This window comes from Bemisia tabaci, chromosome 4 (assembly GCF_918797505.1).
Source record: "Bemisia tabaci chromosome 4, PGI_BMITA_v3".
Lineage (NCBI taxonomy): Eukaryota > Metazoa > Arthropoda > Insecta > Hemiptera > Aleyrodidae > Bemisia > Bemisia tabaci.
Window position 1 is genome coordinate 56,703,002 of NC_092796.1, and position 18,121 is coordinate 56,721,122.

Below are 18,121 nucleotides of genomic sequence, written 5' to 3' on the forward strand. Positions count from 1 at the left end.
TGACGAGCCAGATGTAGTGTTTGAGTGAATCACACCGGAAATAAACAAACGTCGGGATATAACAACACAACAAATGTTGCTAAATTACTGATTTCAAGTTAGACGCAAGTGCACTTTACAGTGCTCATGGCAACAATTAAGTTCTTGCGGGTGTCGGAGATTTGCGATTTAGGCACTATCTCTCATGTAAAATTTCGCGAGAAACACGATTGTGCCTCTGGTTTCCTCTGAAATCAACTTCCGGTAGATAGAATCAATCCCTAAATCGCAAAGATCTGACACATCGATAGCCACTACGTATCTCATCCGTTTGCAACGTTGCAGACTTCCTGTCGATCATACGTTATTTTTTCTTTGAAAAACTATTCAATGAATTTTCTTGAAGACTCCCTTGATTTATCCTATCTGTTCGCAAAATATTTTGTATTTTCAAGCTATAAAGTTTGCTTGTCCCTGAAATAAAAATTAAATACGTGCGGCAATTTTGAAACACCGCAATGGAGATATGTGGTTTCGCATGGAGGTGGTTTGGTCATGGACATGCAAGCACTCCATTGATTTATGTCGCTACATATGTAACAGCAACACTAGCTCCACGATAGCAAGAAGCATGAGCGCTTGTGCTATTGGGCATATGTTGGCATTGTATGTATGCGCATTTTGGGTTGAAAGGGTCAAAAAATGGGTAAAGGCACCGATCATTAGGTTTCCACTCTAATAACCTCGTTGGAAAAAATTCAAATTTCTTGAACAGCTGTTCACCTGTACCAAGGATAAACGCCGTATGAACACTCGAGAGTTGTCATATGTTCCCGAAAAAATATGTATTTTCGAAGGAACTTATGCATGTTTTTCCTTGAAACTTTCGGATAATTTAGATAGGACCACGAATAAAATTGTCTATTTTTTCAATAAATTCGTAATTTTTCGATGGAAATTTGGCAACACCTAGAGGTTCATACGGCGTTTTTCCTTGGCACGATAGTGTTGTACATATTCTTTTAACCAAGCTGAGTGAGAAAGAGCTATCGTCAGATGAATGACGACTGAGATTCCGTGCGTTAACCTCATAAAATCTAATGTTAAGTCTTCACTTGTTTTGATATGCTAGTCATCATAATTGTGCGGCAACTGAATACTCCTTGTAGTTTGTTAGCATACCGATAAAATAAAATAATAAAAAAAATCCGCCCCCGTAAGATTTTCGGTGTGACCGACGCGAAGGCGTAATGCAACTTTGCCAAAAGCTCAGGCGCGGAAGTGCTCGTGATGCGAACTGATCGGTGGTTTGTGTTGTTTATTCTGGTGCTCTGTTGGGGTCTGCCGTGTCAAGAGCGGGTTGATCGTGGGTTTTCGAATGTGAGAACGGTGCTTTTCAGGGAGATGGACTTGGAGAAGGACTGCTGGGAGCGCAGCGATGTGGCGCTTCTTCTGGCCAGGCGCCTCATGCAGGAGCTCGTCCCTACCAGGATTCCCGTGGATGCTGTTCGCATGTGCGAGTATTTTGAGCTTGCCGAAAGAACCGTCCGAGAGGTTCCCGCACACAGTGCCGCCCGCCGGTTGCTCTACGCTGCTTTTGCTGATACGGTAAGGGCCCCCCATAAATTACGTCACCCACCCTGCACTGAAAAAAAAATTCTCGGCGTTTTTACCAAGGTCCGTTGGTAACTTTACCATCTCACTTTTTTTTTTACCAATTATTGGTAATTTTACCAAGACAGACTGGTAAGCTTACCTAAAGACCGGTATTTTTACTGTTTTTTTCAGGTAAGAATACCACTTTTATTGGTGATCAATTCCCTGTAACTTTGCCATTTTATCTCGGTAATTCTACCTTAGTCGATAAAAAATATTGGCGTTTTTACCAAGGTACAGTAAAATTACCGAGAAAGTTCAATAATTTTAACGAGATTTCTCGGTAAAATTACCAATTCCATAAATGGTAATTTTACCAAGAAAAAACTGGGATCATAAATAGAACCCTGAATTCTTGGTAATTTTACCCTTCTCTTAGTAAATACACCGAGATTTTTTTGTTCAGTGCGGGGGGAGGGCGCCAGATGTGTGACATGTGTGGGTAACAAAGGGCGGTCAAGCAAAAGTGCCTTCACCGTGTCCTGACATCGTTGCCTTACCGCCAAAGTATCACAAGCGCCATGCGACGTTTGAAAATTTCCGCTGCCTTTTCATTTCTCCTACAGAGAAATTTTTCAACGAAGCTGTCCGAACATTTCACCGAATTTTCTTTGTGCTGCCGATAAAATTCAGTGAAATTTTCAAACAGATTCATCTAATAATTTCTCTGTAAAACAAATAAAATTGCGACGGAAATTTTTAAACGACGCATGGCGCTTAAGATACTTTGGCTGAAAGGTGACGACATAGTGTAACCCTATTCGAAAGCGCAACATGTCGTCACCTTCCAGGCAAAGTATCACAAGCGCCATGCGACGTTTAAAAATTTCCGCCGCCATTTCATTTTTTTACTGAGGAATTGTTGGTTGAATCTGTTTGAAAATTTCACCGAATTTTATCGGCAGCACAAAGAAAATTCGGTGGAATTTTCGGACAGCTTCGTTGAACAATTTTTCTGTAAAAAATATAATGGCGGCGGAAATTTTTGAACGTCGCATGGCGCTTGTGATACTTTGCCTGGAAGGTGACGATGTCTGGACATGTCTGAGGAAAAAAAGCTTATACCCCGATGCTGCCGTGCTGAGGAAAAACATCGTATGAGCCTTCAGACATTGCCAAATATCCCATGAAAAACACGTAAAATAAACCGAATGCAAGGTGTGCATTCGGTGCAGGTCAATACATCGATGCTGCTTGTCGAACATCATGAAATTCGCTCGCGACGTTTCAAACCACTCGCTGTTGTTTTATTTTCTTTTTTATTTCTTAATTTTTCTCTGAAGAAAAACAAATGGACTTCAATTAATGAATTTTTTACAGAAAATTCTATATGTGTGAAGAAATCGGGCCTTATTTTACCATACGGCAGGAAAGGGAGGGAATAACAATGCAGCAGCAATTAGAGGCAGTGGGTTTGCTGCTAGTAGGTATATTGATTGATCTGCCATTTAAACCTATGGAAAAAATCGATTAACAGGGTGTCCGCAACGAACACCTTAATAATCGATTCTTCCCCATAGCTTCAAATGGGAGATATCGATACGCGATTATTCAAACTTCTCCACTGCATGAATCTGCATCATTTGACGCAAAGATCGTCTAAAGATGTCAAAAATTGATCCTGCGCCGCTGTCAGCTTGAAAAATCACAAGAAGACTGCATTTTGCAATTTGGAACTATAAATTCTGGCTCCTCTGGAAAAACACTTATGTGCATGGAGAAACTAATGGCACATACGTTGTTTTTAAACCGGGCTCGAATTTATAGTTCCAAATTGCAAAATGCAGTCCAAGTGACATGCCTTTCATCATCAATTTGCGTTTTAGCCCCAATTAATTTATGCTATATTAACTCATGATTTTTTTCTAGGTAGGTGGTTACCTCAAGACCTACGGTTTATCGCTCGCTAAAGAAGCTTATTATGAAGGAAAAATCGATTACCGACAGATGAAACGTTTATACGACCTAGAGAGCAGATTGAAGGAAAGTTTAGGCACTGACGGGAAAGGCTGGGGAGATCCAGTAAGTTTGAGCCGATTCGCGCGAAAAGCAAAGCCTTTAGAACTCTCGGTTGCCGATGTCGAAGATCCCTGTCAAGCCCTCATCACCCAAGAATTTAGAGGTATGAAGCGGAAGTATCCACTACTTATAAGGCACTATTTCCATCCATAGGCCAATCTAGACAATTCTGACTGGGAGAGGGGCGCGGCGTAAGGAGAGTTCAAGGGGGCAGTGGCGCCTACAACCTAACGGGGATACTTCACGCAGTGCGCAATGCGTGAAGTATCCCTGTTAGGTTTGTAGGCGCCACTGCTTCCTCCGCCTGGGCTTCCTCCAGAAAATTTGCCGAATTTTTTTTCTTCTTCTTCTCCCCCCCCCCCTTTTTTAACAAGCTTCAAATAGCCCATGTTGGCTAATCCTACGCTTACCACCAGCCCCAGGTGACCATTGCCTGAGATCATCAAACTCAGGTCACCTGGCCGGGAATCTAACCCGGGAGCTCTTGGTTATACTGCCGTGCTAAGGAAGAACGCCGTATGAACATTCGAGAGTTGCCAAATTTCCCTTGATAAAATATGTATTTTGGCCTACATTCATGCATATTTTTCCTCGATATTTTCAAATATTTTAGACTAAATTGCGTAAATGTCTGAAAATTTTGGAAAATAATATTCGCAATTTTCCTAGTAAATTAGTATTTTATCGGAGGAAACTTGGCAACGTCTGAAGGCTCATACGGCGTTTTTCCGTAGCATGGCTGTATAGGGCCAGCGCTACAAACACTACACCACAGGAGGCCGGTTTAAAGCATCTAAAAGCATTTTAAATCATCTAATTTGCAGTTTAAGTCAATTTCTTCATGAATAATTACCAAATATGAGCATTTTTCCTTCTTCTATCCTCCGTTTCTTCCTTCTCTTTTTCGTCCAATATTTCCCCCGCCTTATTTTCGGGCGAACGAGAGAAAGCAGGTGCCACCCTGGATCCACCTATGTTTCCATGATGAGAGCCTCACAAAAAGTTGAACTTAATTCTCGATCTGAGTGAAGAATATTAGAAATGAGGGGCTTGGAGGACAAGGCGCAGAAAGTGCAGCTTTTGATAAAATTGAGTTATTAATTATTTTAAGTAAATTACTGGCCTTCTACTTCTGCAAGATGTCGTTTTGTGAGTGTCAATGCTTGATTTTCAGCTCCCACGGGGTTCTCGGGTGATGCATCGCGTGAGGATTTTCATTGGATTCCAAGTGACTTGAAAATTCCGCTCCCATTTCTGGACGACGATGACAAACCCCGTGCTATGGCTGTGCCTCTCAAGAGGCGCAGTCTGTACAGCTTGTCAAGTTCCGCCTCTGCTGACGTTCTCATCAGATACTACACAACGAGCGTTTTGTGTCTCGACAACAAGGCGAAGGACTTCCTGAGACCCAGTCAAGAGAGTCGAGAGAGAACCTTCCCTACTCAATGTTTTCAAGGGAAATGCTATAATCCTATAAAGACGTTTCAAGTCCAGTTTTACCGTTGGATTATTACTAAGGTAAGTTCAAAAATATAGGTACTGAGTTAACCCTCTATAGCATGAATTAATTTTGGATCTTTGACTCTGAGGCACATAAATCCATGACGTAGTTTTTCGTAAAAACCTAGAATCCCGAATTTCCCCCTCAAATTGAAAATTTTAGCAATCATTTTTTCGAAAAAGAAAACACGGATAAAAATTTGCAATATCATGCCACAGAGGAAAAATGCAAAAAATGGGTTGTTACCTATATGAATGAGTGACAGCGTGTCATATAAAGTGCTGAAATGCCTAAATAGAGTGAAGAAATGTTGATGTGCTCTTTTCCCTGTTCTCGAAGATGAGGAAGACCTGGTGGAGGTGAATCATGACAATTCTTCATCTTGACAATGCGCATCACCATTTCCTTCACTCAAAATAGCAGTAGGAGTCACACTCTAGATACGAGTTTCCTCCTCACCCCCTATTGAATTAGCGATGAAATTAATTTCGAAAATTAATAAAAATAGAAATTTCCTCGTCATTTTTAGGTTGACATCTTTCGTACAAAGGCACCATCGGGCTGATTGTTGAAATTGATAGACAAAGCGATTGACAAGAGGACATATAGAGCGCATATAGAGCGACCCTATTGGTAAAGAGTGATTCTTGTAGACTAAAATGGTAAATGATGGACCAATCAAAGGGTCCCTCGAGGGTTGCCGTTAGTTAGTCTATTATTACTACCGCCTTTGTCCATTGCAATTACCTGCTTTCACCAATAGGATCCCTCCACATCCTTTTTGTCTTCTTTGTCTATAGCTTTGTCTACCACTTTCGACAATCAGCCCGCAAGACTCCTGTAAAACTATAAAAATTGCCTGCAACATCGTCCTATTTTTCATTTTCATACACTGAAAGAATAGGAGGAAGAAAGAATCAAGAATTTTATTCATGACTGCTTCATTTACCCTCTTTATTCATGAATGAAGACTGCATTTACTACGTGACCCTTAGTTCTAATCCCTCTCCAATCTCTACAACGCCACGCGACGGGACGAACGCAGAACCACACGATAGTGCGTCAGAGCCTAGATGCAACTTTTCGTGTTCATGAGATGTCTGTGTTGCATATAGATTAATTGAAGGCGCTCGTGTTTCAGTGGCATGGCGTGCTTTGCGATATAGATTGATCTGCCGTTTACACCTTGGAAAAGAATCGATAGTTATGATGTTCGGAACGAACAACTTACCTAATAATCGATTCTTTACCATAGCTTCAAATAGGGAAATATCGATAATCGATCATTCACGCCACGCCACTGTCGTGTTTCCCTTACGCCAGCTTGACGCGGACATCCTTAGACGCGGCATGACTAGCGTTGTTTCGCGCTGTTCTAGTATTACAGACATCGCGGTTTTCGATTTTCGCATGAAACAAGTCAGAAAAAACCTAAAAAAAGACGTGGAGATTTTCATTGCGCAATCCATTGCTCTTACTCAATGTTCGTCGTGAGAGCACTCTATATGTTCACCTCTCCTTCGTATATTTAGTATTATCTGCAGTAGCAAATTATTTTAATCGCTTGTAAGGATCTTTTTTCAAATGTTTGCTTTTGAAATTCACTCCAGCTTCTGAAAACTTGTCCTTTTTATGATGCACAGTCACAGAATCTTAAGACGTATAAAACTACAGGCGCTCAGTTTTAAATGTAAAAACAATTAGAGATCTCTAAGAGGTTTTCAATACGCTCATGAAACTGCTGTTTAAAAGGCTCTTAGGCTCACGTGTTCAAAAGTGATCTTACATTGCACCAAATATCGATGACCAATGTGTGAAACCACGTATCTCCTTTTGCAATGTTGCTGCAGACTTCCTGTCATGCTTTATTTTTTCTTTTAAAAGTTAGTCGCCATAATGGTTTCAGGCCATTCCGTCAACGATTCTTTGTCCGCGCACCTATTTTGTCCTGTAGCTTACGTCCACGAGTGAAATAAGCGACAGTGACCTGGTTCAAGCGTTGATGGTAATTTTGACACGGAGCCACCTTAATATTCACAAAACACACATTAAATTTTTATTTAATAAATTTTTTCCCCCATCAATTTATATGAGAATAATCTACGCAGAGTGCGCAAACATTTCAAAATTATGAGTTGAAAAACGCTGGCTCCGCGAGTTTAAATATCAGAGCCAAACACATAGCGGAACAGCAGGCGGCGTGCTGCCAGCGCGACACGCGCACTGGCGCCTACAAACCTAACAGGGATACTTCACGCATTGCGCAATGCGTGAAGTATCCCTGTTAGGTTTGTAGGCGCCAGTGCGCGTGTCGCGCTAGTCACCCTCGCCCGCCGCGCTGCGGCGCTTCGAGCAACTAGATCGCAACAGAGGTGTCGCACAGTATCATAAGGAATTGAAGGTTCTCCAACGTATCAAAAATGACAGGTATCCATTAAGAGTATAGAACGTTCCTCGCAAAATAAATCAAGATACTACGACACAAAAAGAGAGCGGTAGTCTAAAAACTCACTAAGTTCTAGCACCCGTATTTAATAAGTTTAACATAATTTTTGAATTTCATCAGAGAAAAAATTTACACGATATAGGCAGAAACATTCTTGAGTATGCCGTAAGAAGTTTTATTTTGAATCAAGAACAAAATAGCGGAATGAAAGAGGGTTTTTGTTTTTAGTAAGTGACTTTTCTTTTTATGTAAGCATTATTCCCTTAGACAAGTATTACTCTCTTTATTGATTCAAAAGGGAAATTTCTCGTGGTAAATTGGAGTATATTTCTGATTGATCAGGTCACTTGTTCCTCTAATGAAGTTAAAGAATCATGCTAAACGTTATTGAATACAGATACTAGGACTCAGTAAGTTCTTCTACTACCGCTCACTTTTTGTCTTCGTCACTCCATGTACTTATTTGCGAGGGAACTTCTTGCTTTCAAAAGATGCCATCAATCACGATACGTTGGGGTGCCTTCAATCTCGTATGATACTGTGCAACACCTCCGTGGCGAAATAGTAGCCCCGAAAAAACGCGTGGACTTTAACTACTAGAAAGAACAGGTGCGTGGACAAAATCGTTGACGAAATGTCCTATAATCGCCATAATTCCTTGTAAACTACCTAAAATTTTATTCTCTGGCAGCAGAATATTCGAAAATTAGATTGTTTCTCTCTCTTTCTCTCCCTTTCAGAAGAAAAAAAAACTTAATATTTTGAAATTCTGGAATAGAGATTTGTGATTTCGCACTTTGGCCCATTAAGAAAGCCAGCGCGATCGGTTTTTTTTTTTTTTTTTTTTTTTTTTTTTTTTTTTTTTTTTTTTGTCTTTTTATCGATAATATAACACACGTTTCCCCAAAAGGAAGCATGACTTTAGACTGACAGAAAATAAATTATTCGTCATTTTTCAACTTTTTCTAGCATCGTTTGGGTTCACAGTCATACCGACTAGAGACGTGAAACAAAACTTCTGAAATATCAAATTCTGCGATTCTTCAATGCGATTCTTCAAGCCCTAATTTGATCGTAGACGAGATACTTAGACGCTGAGAGTGGGTGGTAAGCAAGTTACTTCCTATTTCTCTTGGGACACTTCTGAAGTCAGGCTCATCAGGAGTGGTAAGCATAGTCAACACACTCATTCAGATATTGAAATGCGTTCAGATGTTACCTACCTCACGGCAGCCTTTAAGACCAAGGCTTGACTTTCGGAAGTGTTGACAATAGAAATGATGTGTTGACTTTGCTAACCACCCCCAAGCCTTGGTAGAGTAGGTTGGACTGTATTTTCCAGTGAAGAACTTCTGTTTCTGAATCTGACCCATCCACAAAAGCACTTAACTGCATAGAACAAAATATACCAGGTACTTTGAGTTAAATCGGGATTTTTCCATGTTAGTGCTGCTTAGTTTTTTATTTTAAATTCACGCTTTTTAGCATGTCTCAGTCGAATTAGAGGAATGATTCTTTTGGTTAGAGAGCCCGCAATGGCATTTTGTAACGATCTCGACACACATGTTTTGGCCACTTAAACCGGTAGCCTTACATGCACGGACACTGAACGAAATCATTGACCACGTTGTAGTGTGTACCAACACGTGGCAGACAACCGCTTTCCGTTTCAGTTCAGATTTAAGTTATCAAAACTTGTGTCCCGAGTATGTCAAAAAATGTCATCGGGCTCTCTGACTGTTCCTCAAAGACCCGATTTAGGTATTAGGAGAGTGCTACGTCATTTTCTCAGAGAATGTGAGGAGTTCGTTTTTCCACGATGATGAGTTGTTTTTATCATGAGTATGAAATTCACTATCCACCGTTAACTTTATGTCACTTTCCATCAAAGAAACATAAAATGTATCTAATTTACCTACCCACTCCTTATTTATAGATTATCCCGCATTTAGAGGATGAAACTTGGTACGTTGGGTTTGGCGGAGTTTTACGAATCATTGAAACAATCAAAGAGGAAGGTAAATCATCAATCACCCTAACTAAAACTTTATATTAATAAAATTAAAATATAATCGCTCTTGTCATTTCTTCAGTGCGGTGATTAGTTTTTGAATTGGACGTATTTCTATCAAACGGAACTATGTGCATTAAGACATGAGCCCTGAGACCCATAAGAATACATGTATAACAGGGCTCACGTCATAATGCACATAGTTCCGTTTGACAGAAATACGTCCAATTATTAGACATCACAAATTCTACGTTCATCCCAATATTTACTGGATGTTTACTCATATCTGTTCACTTTCTACTCATATCAATGGTCAAAAACGAGTAGGCCGATTTTCCTGGTATCACTAAGATTTTTACTAGCATTAGTAGAGATTTAACAAATATCAGCAGAGATTCAATAGCTATCAGTTTTGTGTGCTTAACAGGAGCGCCGTATGATCATTCGAATGCTACCAAATTTCCTCCCAGAAAAAAAAAAAAAATTATTTTTGAGGAAAGATATAGATATATCTCATTGAAATTCTCCGACGGTTTCAATGAAATCGAACAAAATTCTCTGGAGGATTCGAAGAAATTTTTTAAAAACTCTCCCGAAAATTTAAGGAAAAATTCTTGTGAATTTTCTCGAAAATTCGTGATTGGTCAAAAGGCGTTTGGCAACGTCTAAAGGCTCATAGGTACGGCGCTTTCCTCAGCACGGCAGAGTAGATATCCAGTGGCGTGGCGTGAATGATCGATTATCGATATTTCTCCATTTGAAGCTATGGTAAAGAATCGATTATTAAGGTGCTCGCTGCGAACACCCTGTCTATCGATCCTTTTCCTTAGGTTTAAAGGACAGATCTATCGATATATCGCAAAGCACGCCACGCCACTGCAGATATCCAACTTGATATCAGCCACATTCTTAACCTTTTCCATCTCGTTATTTTCTGCAGGGTATCTATATGCTTAATATATTCGACTAACTGCATGACCGTGAACCAAGGATCTTTCATTCATTATTTGTTTGTTCGTCAAGGTTTTCACGACTTAAATGCAGCATGTGCCATTCCAAGACGTTTGTCACCCCAAATTAATTTTGGCTCCGGATTTTCGCCACGAAGCAGCTCCTCTGCTCTGGATTATCTTAACCACTACATGCACTATGGATTGCAGGGAGACGCATCAAAACCTGATGATAGCCTCCCCGAAACCGTGTCCACTATCGAGCCTCCTCCAGAAATTGAAGTGGCGTCCCCCGATAAGCGTTTGGTGGACATTCAGAGCTCCCGAAAAAGCCTCGTGAGCAATCGTCACGCGAACAGAAGTGCATTTGTGAACCGTCCGAAAATACTGTCTCACATTCCGGAACATCCGAGCGCTGTCTTTTATTTGTGCACGGTCATCCTCCTCGTCCTCTCGTTTTGGCTCATCTCTTGCGTTGCCTTTGTATTTTGCAAAATATTCCATAGCCGTAACTTCAGGAGGTACTATAGATTTCTTGAATTTGAACCCTTAGCCTGGTTACACGATCAAATTCCCGTCAAATTTCGATCAAAATTATGACCAAGATGGCGGTCGATGGTTATCTAGATTGATGTGTAAAATTAATTAAAACAGCGTGTTGATTGAAATAAGCATGGAATAAGCACGGTTGTGTGAAAATCAGATGAAGGATGAACCCCACAGCTCCATCATCTACCATCAAATTTTTGCAGGCCGCAGAAATTTGATGGTAGATGGTGCGCACCAGTCACAATTTGATCGGAAATTGATGGAAATTTGAGCGTGTAACCAGCACATTACTATATTCGTAGGCGAATCCAGTCTTGCCGAATGGCGAGAAAGGGGGGGGCGGAACGGGGGCTTCCCTCTCAAAATTTTCGAATTTTTAAAGTATCTGATAAGCAGTTTGAGTCAATCTCGTCATGAATAATTATTACCAGATGTAAGCGTTAACCCTTCCTCTTTCCTCAGTTTCATCCTTCTCCCTTCCTTCCCTTTTTTATCATCCTTTGATTGGAGCAAACGGGGGGGGGGGGGGTGTGGCACACGCCCCCTACGCTTTTTCTTGGATCCACCTATGGCTGTATTTCAATTTTTTTAAAATTTATTTTTATAAAAGTTATTTTAGATTTTTAGTCCATTTGAAACTTTATGTTTTAAATTGAATCGCTCGTTCCAGAAAGTATCCGATTCCGAGGAAAGAAAAATCCCGAATACGGAAAACTGATTTCAGTTGAAAATTTTCGGTGAATAAAGGGTGCTTTTGGTGCGTGTAAATCAGTTTTCAAAAGACGCCATAGCAAAAAAATGAAACTGTTTGGTCCTTAAATGGTCGGGTATGAACGTTCTTAAACCTTGGATATGCGTTCTTTACGAAACAAGTGGAATTCGCACCTACCGACCATCTTAATGCAAAAATAAGGAGGGGGAAGATAAAGAAAAAATGGGTAGGCGTAAAATGAGGTACGCATCCCCCAAATAACCCTCTCTGCAATAAAATAGAAGTTTCATTAGTTTCCAAGTTGCCGAGTTTTCGAAGCAAGGCGTTCAAGTACAGTAGAGCTTTACCTATAAACTATCTTAGAGAGGGCATCGTGAAAATTCCACCTTTAGTTTTTTGCAATTTCTACAAAATGCATCTCATGCAATGTACCCATGTTAGTTCATGGATTGCAGACCAAAGAAAAACATCTAAGGCAATTTTTCCCCAAAAAAAGTTAACGTTTCATCATCTTTTTTCTTGTTTTCTCCTCTTTTACAGGGCAGATTTAGAAAAAAATGAAGACTCATTTAAACTTCTTGCAGATTCAGAAGGTAATGCTCTCCTTTTTCATCCGCAACAAAATATGTGATGCAATTAGGCAAAAGGGTCCTCAAAAGGGAAACTCAAATTTCTCAACACGACAAAGAAAACCAGTTGATCTGCTGCACGCAGGAGATACAGCCAATTCAATACTATTTATAAGGGTAAATTTGCTCGAAAATCACGTTGGGCGCATCAAAAAAGTATGAAATCCACTCCTTAGTGCGCAATCTGAGTAGTTTGCAATACGCCTTTTCAAACAAGTGCTACATTTCAAATATACCGCGTATGCGGGCAGTTTCTCTTAGTGATCGGCTGTCAGGTATTCTTGAATTTTTTGTGAATTTTCTCCACTCATTACATTTAAAAATTGCATAAAATTTCAAGTACTTGTCAACTTTTGATGTTATTTCTCTATTAAATTCGTAGGTTCTGAAGAAGAACGAGGGCCATCTATTGAGGAAGAGTTGATGCGATGTTTTACTGAAAAGTAAGTGACACTATTATTTCACAACAAATTGGATAATCAATGCTTGAATTTCTTTACACTGAGTTTCGTATGTAAATTCAAACATTAAAAGTAGTTATTGCAGCTATATACCGAGGTCGTTTTTTCGCACCCATGTGTGGTCGAAACCTGGTTCACATACGCCACATGAATCATTTCAAAACGTGTCAAGTACTGACCCAGTGAACGTATAATCCCGCTACACGCAACTATTGCGGCTCCAAAACAGCTCACTTTGCCTACCCTGGTTTTTGAAGGCGGATGGTCAGAATGAGAGTGGCTCGTTGTAAGAATTAGTGCGTGACGCTTCTCTTGTCACCGCTTTGCGAACCTAGCCCCTAGCTCAAAGTTCCACGCGGCATTTAATAAAAAACCGCCCCATAATTAACCTCTAAACGATGATATTCCAAGTCACATTTCGTCGCTCCTCTGAAGTAGGGCGTATTTACATTTCCGCACGAGCCCTAGAAATCATGGATTTATACGTGAACCAGAGCTCACGTGGAAATTGAGTTACGCGCTCACTTCAGAGGGGCGACAATTTGTCCATTAAATGGATAGGCTCTATATTGATAAGATTGAGAAAGGAAAGCTTGGAGACTTAAACACAGCGTAAAAAAGTAAAACATTTCATGAAGTCACAAACTCCCTATGCTCGTCCAGTTCCGTTGGCTGTGATAGGCATGGGAAACATTTCCTCGTCTAACTCTATTATTAAGGACGACTCCTTAACACAGCAAGTACACAGGAAAGCTCGGAGACTTAAACGCAAGCGTAGAAAAGTAAACCATTTTATCACGTGACAACTCGACAACCACTGTTCAGTGTGGATCTTCTTCGTTCAGTCCGGTTGGGAATGATTACTCTCCTTATCTTACACCTTTAGGAAAAGTTCAACGTGAAAATCTCATTTTTATTGGTTAGTCATTTGTTCTGTCCACTTCAATTTACCTTTAAAGACTCTGCCTTTGCGTGTTACGTATTCCTTTAATTTTTATTTTTTTTTTTTTTACTAGGAGGTACTTTGGAACTCTGAGTCAATTGAATCTCTCTACGTCGGATTCGTACGAGAAACTATCAATGGACAACGACGAGGATGTAAGTATGGGCACTCCCAGGAGCAGAGCAGCGCCACTGCGATTATTTCCAAGAGAATATGTTTTCACAGCTAAACCTAGTAAGGTGGCTTAATCTTGTAAAGGGGCGAGACCAGTGGGCTGATTATTGAAATTAATAGACAAAGCTATAGACAAATATGACAAGAGGGATATGGAGGGAACCTATTGGTGGAAGTTGGTGGTTGCAAAGGACACAGGCAGTAGGTAATAGACTAACTAACGGCAACTCACGATAGACCCTATAGTTAGTCCATCATTAACTCCCTTAGTCTATGAGGAACACCCATTTCAACCAATAGAAATACTCCATACTCCCTATGTCTTCTTTGTCTAGAGCTTTGTCTATCAGTTTCAATAATCAGCCCGCTGGCGAGAAAATAGTTTCCGTCCGAGGTCTCTGTCCCGGTGGATAGTCCACGTTACTTTTAAATAAAGAAATCGGAAAATTATTTTTATGTCAAATGAAAGAGCTACACACGATGATCCTCAACATCCCATGGCAATGTAACCCCACCAGGTTTTAAATTGTTGGAGAATTTTCAGAAATAACACTCTGCATAATATCGTCGCTTGGCTGACATAAGGGCGTAACTACACATTGAGATGAGCCTGGAAAGGCATTGAGTTGTAGGGACGACAGGGTTCATTGCAGAGTGCAGTTACGCCATTATGTCAGGGGCGACGATATATCCTCAACCTGCTTTAATTAGACGAATATTTCGGATCAGCCTAACCCTATACCCCGTCGCATAATATCCTCTCACATTTTTAAAAAGAAAACTAAACCACATAAAATTTTGAGACTTCCTTGGAATTTTCTACTATTTAGGAAGAGCGTATTCACAGAATTGCAAGTCAGAATGTTGCTTAGTTTTCTTGCGAAAAAATTTGAACAAGCAAGGAAATTAGACAACGTTTGATGTAGTCAGGCCGATTCTAGTCAACGGTGTCCCTGCTCCCTGCTATATACTGAAAAAAAACTCCGGCAGTGGGAGCCGCAATTATAAAGGTTATATAGACATACCGTCCGTTCCGGGCTCAAAGGCCGAAAATTCCGGCTGCTGGAGCCGTAGCTTCGGCCTCTGAACCGGAGCAATCGAAGCTACGCCTCCAGTAGCCGGAATTTTCGGCCTTTGAGCCCGGAACGGACGGTATGTCTATATAACCTTTATAATTGCGGCTCCCACGGCCGGAGTTTTTTTTTTTTCAGTGTAGACAAATAAACGCACAGTAATCGACGTTCAAGAATAGAAAAATTATACTGGCGATCGCTTATGGATGGCTAAAGTACGAAACCCACGTATCTCCATTTGCTATATACGTTGCAGACGTCTTGTCATACTTTATTTTTTCTTCGGAAAACTAGTCAACACAGTTTTTTGAAAACTTTCTTGATTTTTAGTCTCTCTTAGCTGAATATATTCTGTGTAAAAAAGCTGAAAATTTGGCTTCTTTTCTTATGGAGATAATAAAACAGGAGCGGAAATTTTGAAACATCGCAATAAAGGCACGTGGTCTCGCATTTTGACCATCGTGATACTATATACATATCGTCCCGTCGCACGGTGGGTCGAGTCAATAGTAAAGGTCGGACAAAATTTGGAAACTTTAAAGACTTATAACTCCGTTCATACAAAACTTCAAGGATCTAAAAATGTTACTATTGGTTTCCTCGTGGAATTTCCTTCTAGGAGCACACCTTGATCTTCAAAATGTGACGAAAGAAACATCAAAATTCGCAGTTTTTGTCAAAAATTTCATGTTCGCCCTCTCTAATTGACTCGATCCACTGTGCGTCGGTGTAAAATTCTACCAACCGCTTTCAATGAGCATTCCCTTTCCCCTCTCATAAAGAAGAAAAAAAGTCTATCAATTCGGAGTAGTTATGAGCTTTTCCTAATTATTAAAATAGATAGCGGTGAGCAGTGTCGGAGATTCGTTCACTCTCTCTGACGAAAGCAAGGTCACATTCGGACAACAGGACATGGTCAACTTCGAAAACGATGACACCGTTCTTTGCGCAACCGAGACTCAAAAACAGAGCCACTCAAAGAAAATCCAAACCTGATCGGAATCGGATACCAGCAGTGGAGTTACATGATAGCCGGCAGTAGCTTGCGGTTGCTTCAAAGATCAAACCATCCTTTTAATCTTCCAGCATTCAGCAAGGTAACTTCTTCCGGAGCAGAGGAGTGGATCAGCGTTTGCAACGTCGTGTCAGTTTTAGTTTTCTTGTTGTGTATTCAGACGAGGCACAGTAAAGACTGTGCATGTGGAGATGGAAAAAACTTGGTTGTTTATCTACCTACCTACTTATTGGTTTTTTGAGATGGTGTAGAGAGTCTTATTCCCTGGCAAAAATTGGCTGGGCAATAGTGTTTTGGAACATAGTCCGGCTATAGGATTTTTTATTGTCTCCATAGCTTAGGTATAGGATTTGTTATTGACCGTATATGAATGGCTATAGGAGCCATAAGATATCCTATAGCAGCTATCTTTCAAAATTCTGATGCACAACCAATTGGACTGTATTTTGCAATTTGGAGCTATAAATCCTGGCTCATCTGAAGAAACACGTAAGCGCATAGGAAACTAATGGCACCTACGTTGTTTTTAAACAAGGCCGGAATTTATAATTCTTAATTGCAAAATGCAGTCCAATTTTTACGAGGATTGTTCATTGGTGAGTAAAATTCTTGACGAGAGTCAGCGTCAATCAATGCAGAATTTGTTTATTTTCTATTGCAGATTCGTCCTTAATCATTCTTGAGAAGAATCCTTTAAGTAATTTAACTGTAAGCTCTTTTTGTGAGAAAAAGGAAAGAATCATGCATGAACGTAGTGCGGGGAAGAATCATTTGGGAACGTGGGTGGAACTGAAAATGGGGGCAATTTCTCGAAGTTGTTGACAGTCGTTTGTTCCATTACTTAGAATGGACTTCATTTCATAATTGTATTTAAATTTAGAATTTGAAAAATTGAACAGTCGTGTTCTTTAGAAATCTAGAATATGTATGAAGCTTTAATTAAAAAGCCACTTAATTGTGTGCAGGAAGAACTGACTTCATAAATTATCATTGTCCTTTTTCATCCTGGACCTCTAGTTTCCACACTTCAGTCATTAATGAAAAAAATTTGTCGTAAAATTGCTCACCTCCCAGTGAGACCTTAGATAGACGCTAAGATACTCTCGCACCGAACGTGTATTTTACACCATTAGAATATTATTTGGTGTATAAGATATTCGATTTCTCGATATTATTCCGTTACTCTGTTTTGCAAGATTCCGAACGAGTTTGATTCCGTAAATGTTTGTACTTTCTAAGCACAGCTATACTTTCTTTGTAGATAATAGGAATACTGGCAAATAAACTCATTTTCCATCTAGGCCATACTTGTTGTGTGTGTTTTTTTTTAAAAAAAAGTAAATTCAAATATGACAGCAATTTTGCACGTCGAAAAAGAAGAAGTATTATCTTACCTTCCCCTTCTACATGTATTTAAACATCTTTTAAGCGCGCACATGAAGTCGCACAAAGTATATTTCACTAACCTGGTGCATCTTTGGGGAAAATTTCAAACTGCCAATGAATGGGCAGACTGCACGATTATTCGATCGTGTTCAAAATCGCCACACTCTGCCATGTGTGAGTATCTGTAATTTTCAAATCAGACCTTGTTTGATCTCGGGGAGATTGAGCATTTGTAAATAAATAATTCAAGGTGTTTTATTCGAAAAACGAAAAATTCTCATCCCGAACTGAGTCTGAGATGTCCAATCATGACGATGTCTTTAAAATGCATTGACTGTTGCATTGGTTCGTATAATTTGATAGGGACAAATCCTCAATGAAGCACAAATAAAGTAATAATAAAATTTAAACTTTATAATGATACATGACAGAAAGATATTACAAATATTATCACAGCTGATTAATTTTTGACATAGAACAGTTGAATGGAACCCAATTGGCTAACTATACCAAGAACATATGAGAACAGGTAACCAAGGCTTAAGAAACAACAAACACAAAGACTGGGGCGTATCGGAGTGGTTTCAACTCGCTCCTTGACCAGGAAACGAAGATAT

General features: G+C 39.9%; 1 protein-coding gene across 1 annotated transcript; it reads left to right on the forward strand.

Annotated features, from left to right (window-relative positions):
- Positions 1-607: 607 nt before the first annotated feature.
- On the forward strand, positions 608-17,409 carry LOC109040956 (uncharacterized). Its single transcript, XM_072300123.1, has 9 exons — positions 608-1,587; positions 3,505-3,757; positions 4,829-5,172; positions 9,538-9,619; positions 10,636-11,083; positions 12,364-12,416; positions 12,835-12,895; positions 13,930-14,011; positions 15,944-17,409. Exons 1-9 carry the CDS (start codon positions 1,270-1,272, stop codon positions 16,097-16,099), a joined length of 1,797 nt encoding a protein of 598 aa, XP_072156224.1. The 5' UTR covers positions 608-1,269; the 3' UTR covers positions 16,100-17,409.
- Positions 17,410-18,121: the final 712 nt, after the last annotated feature.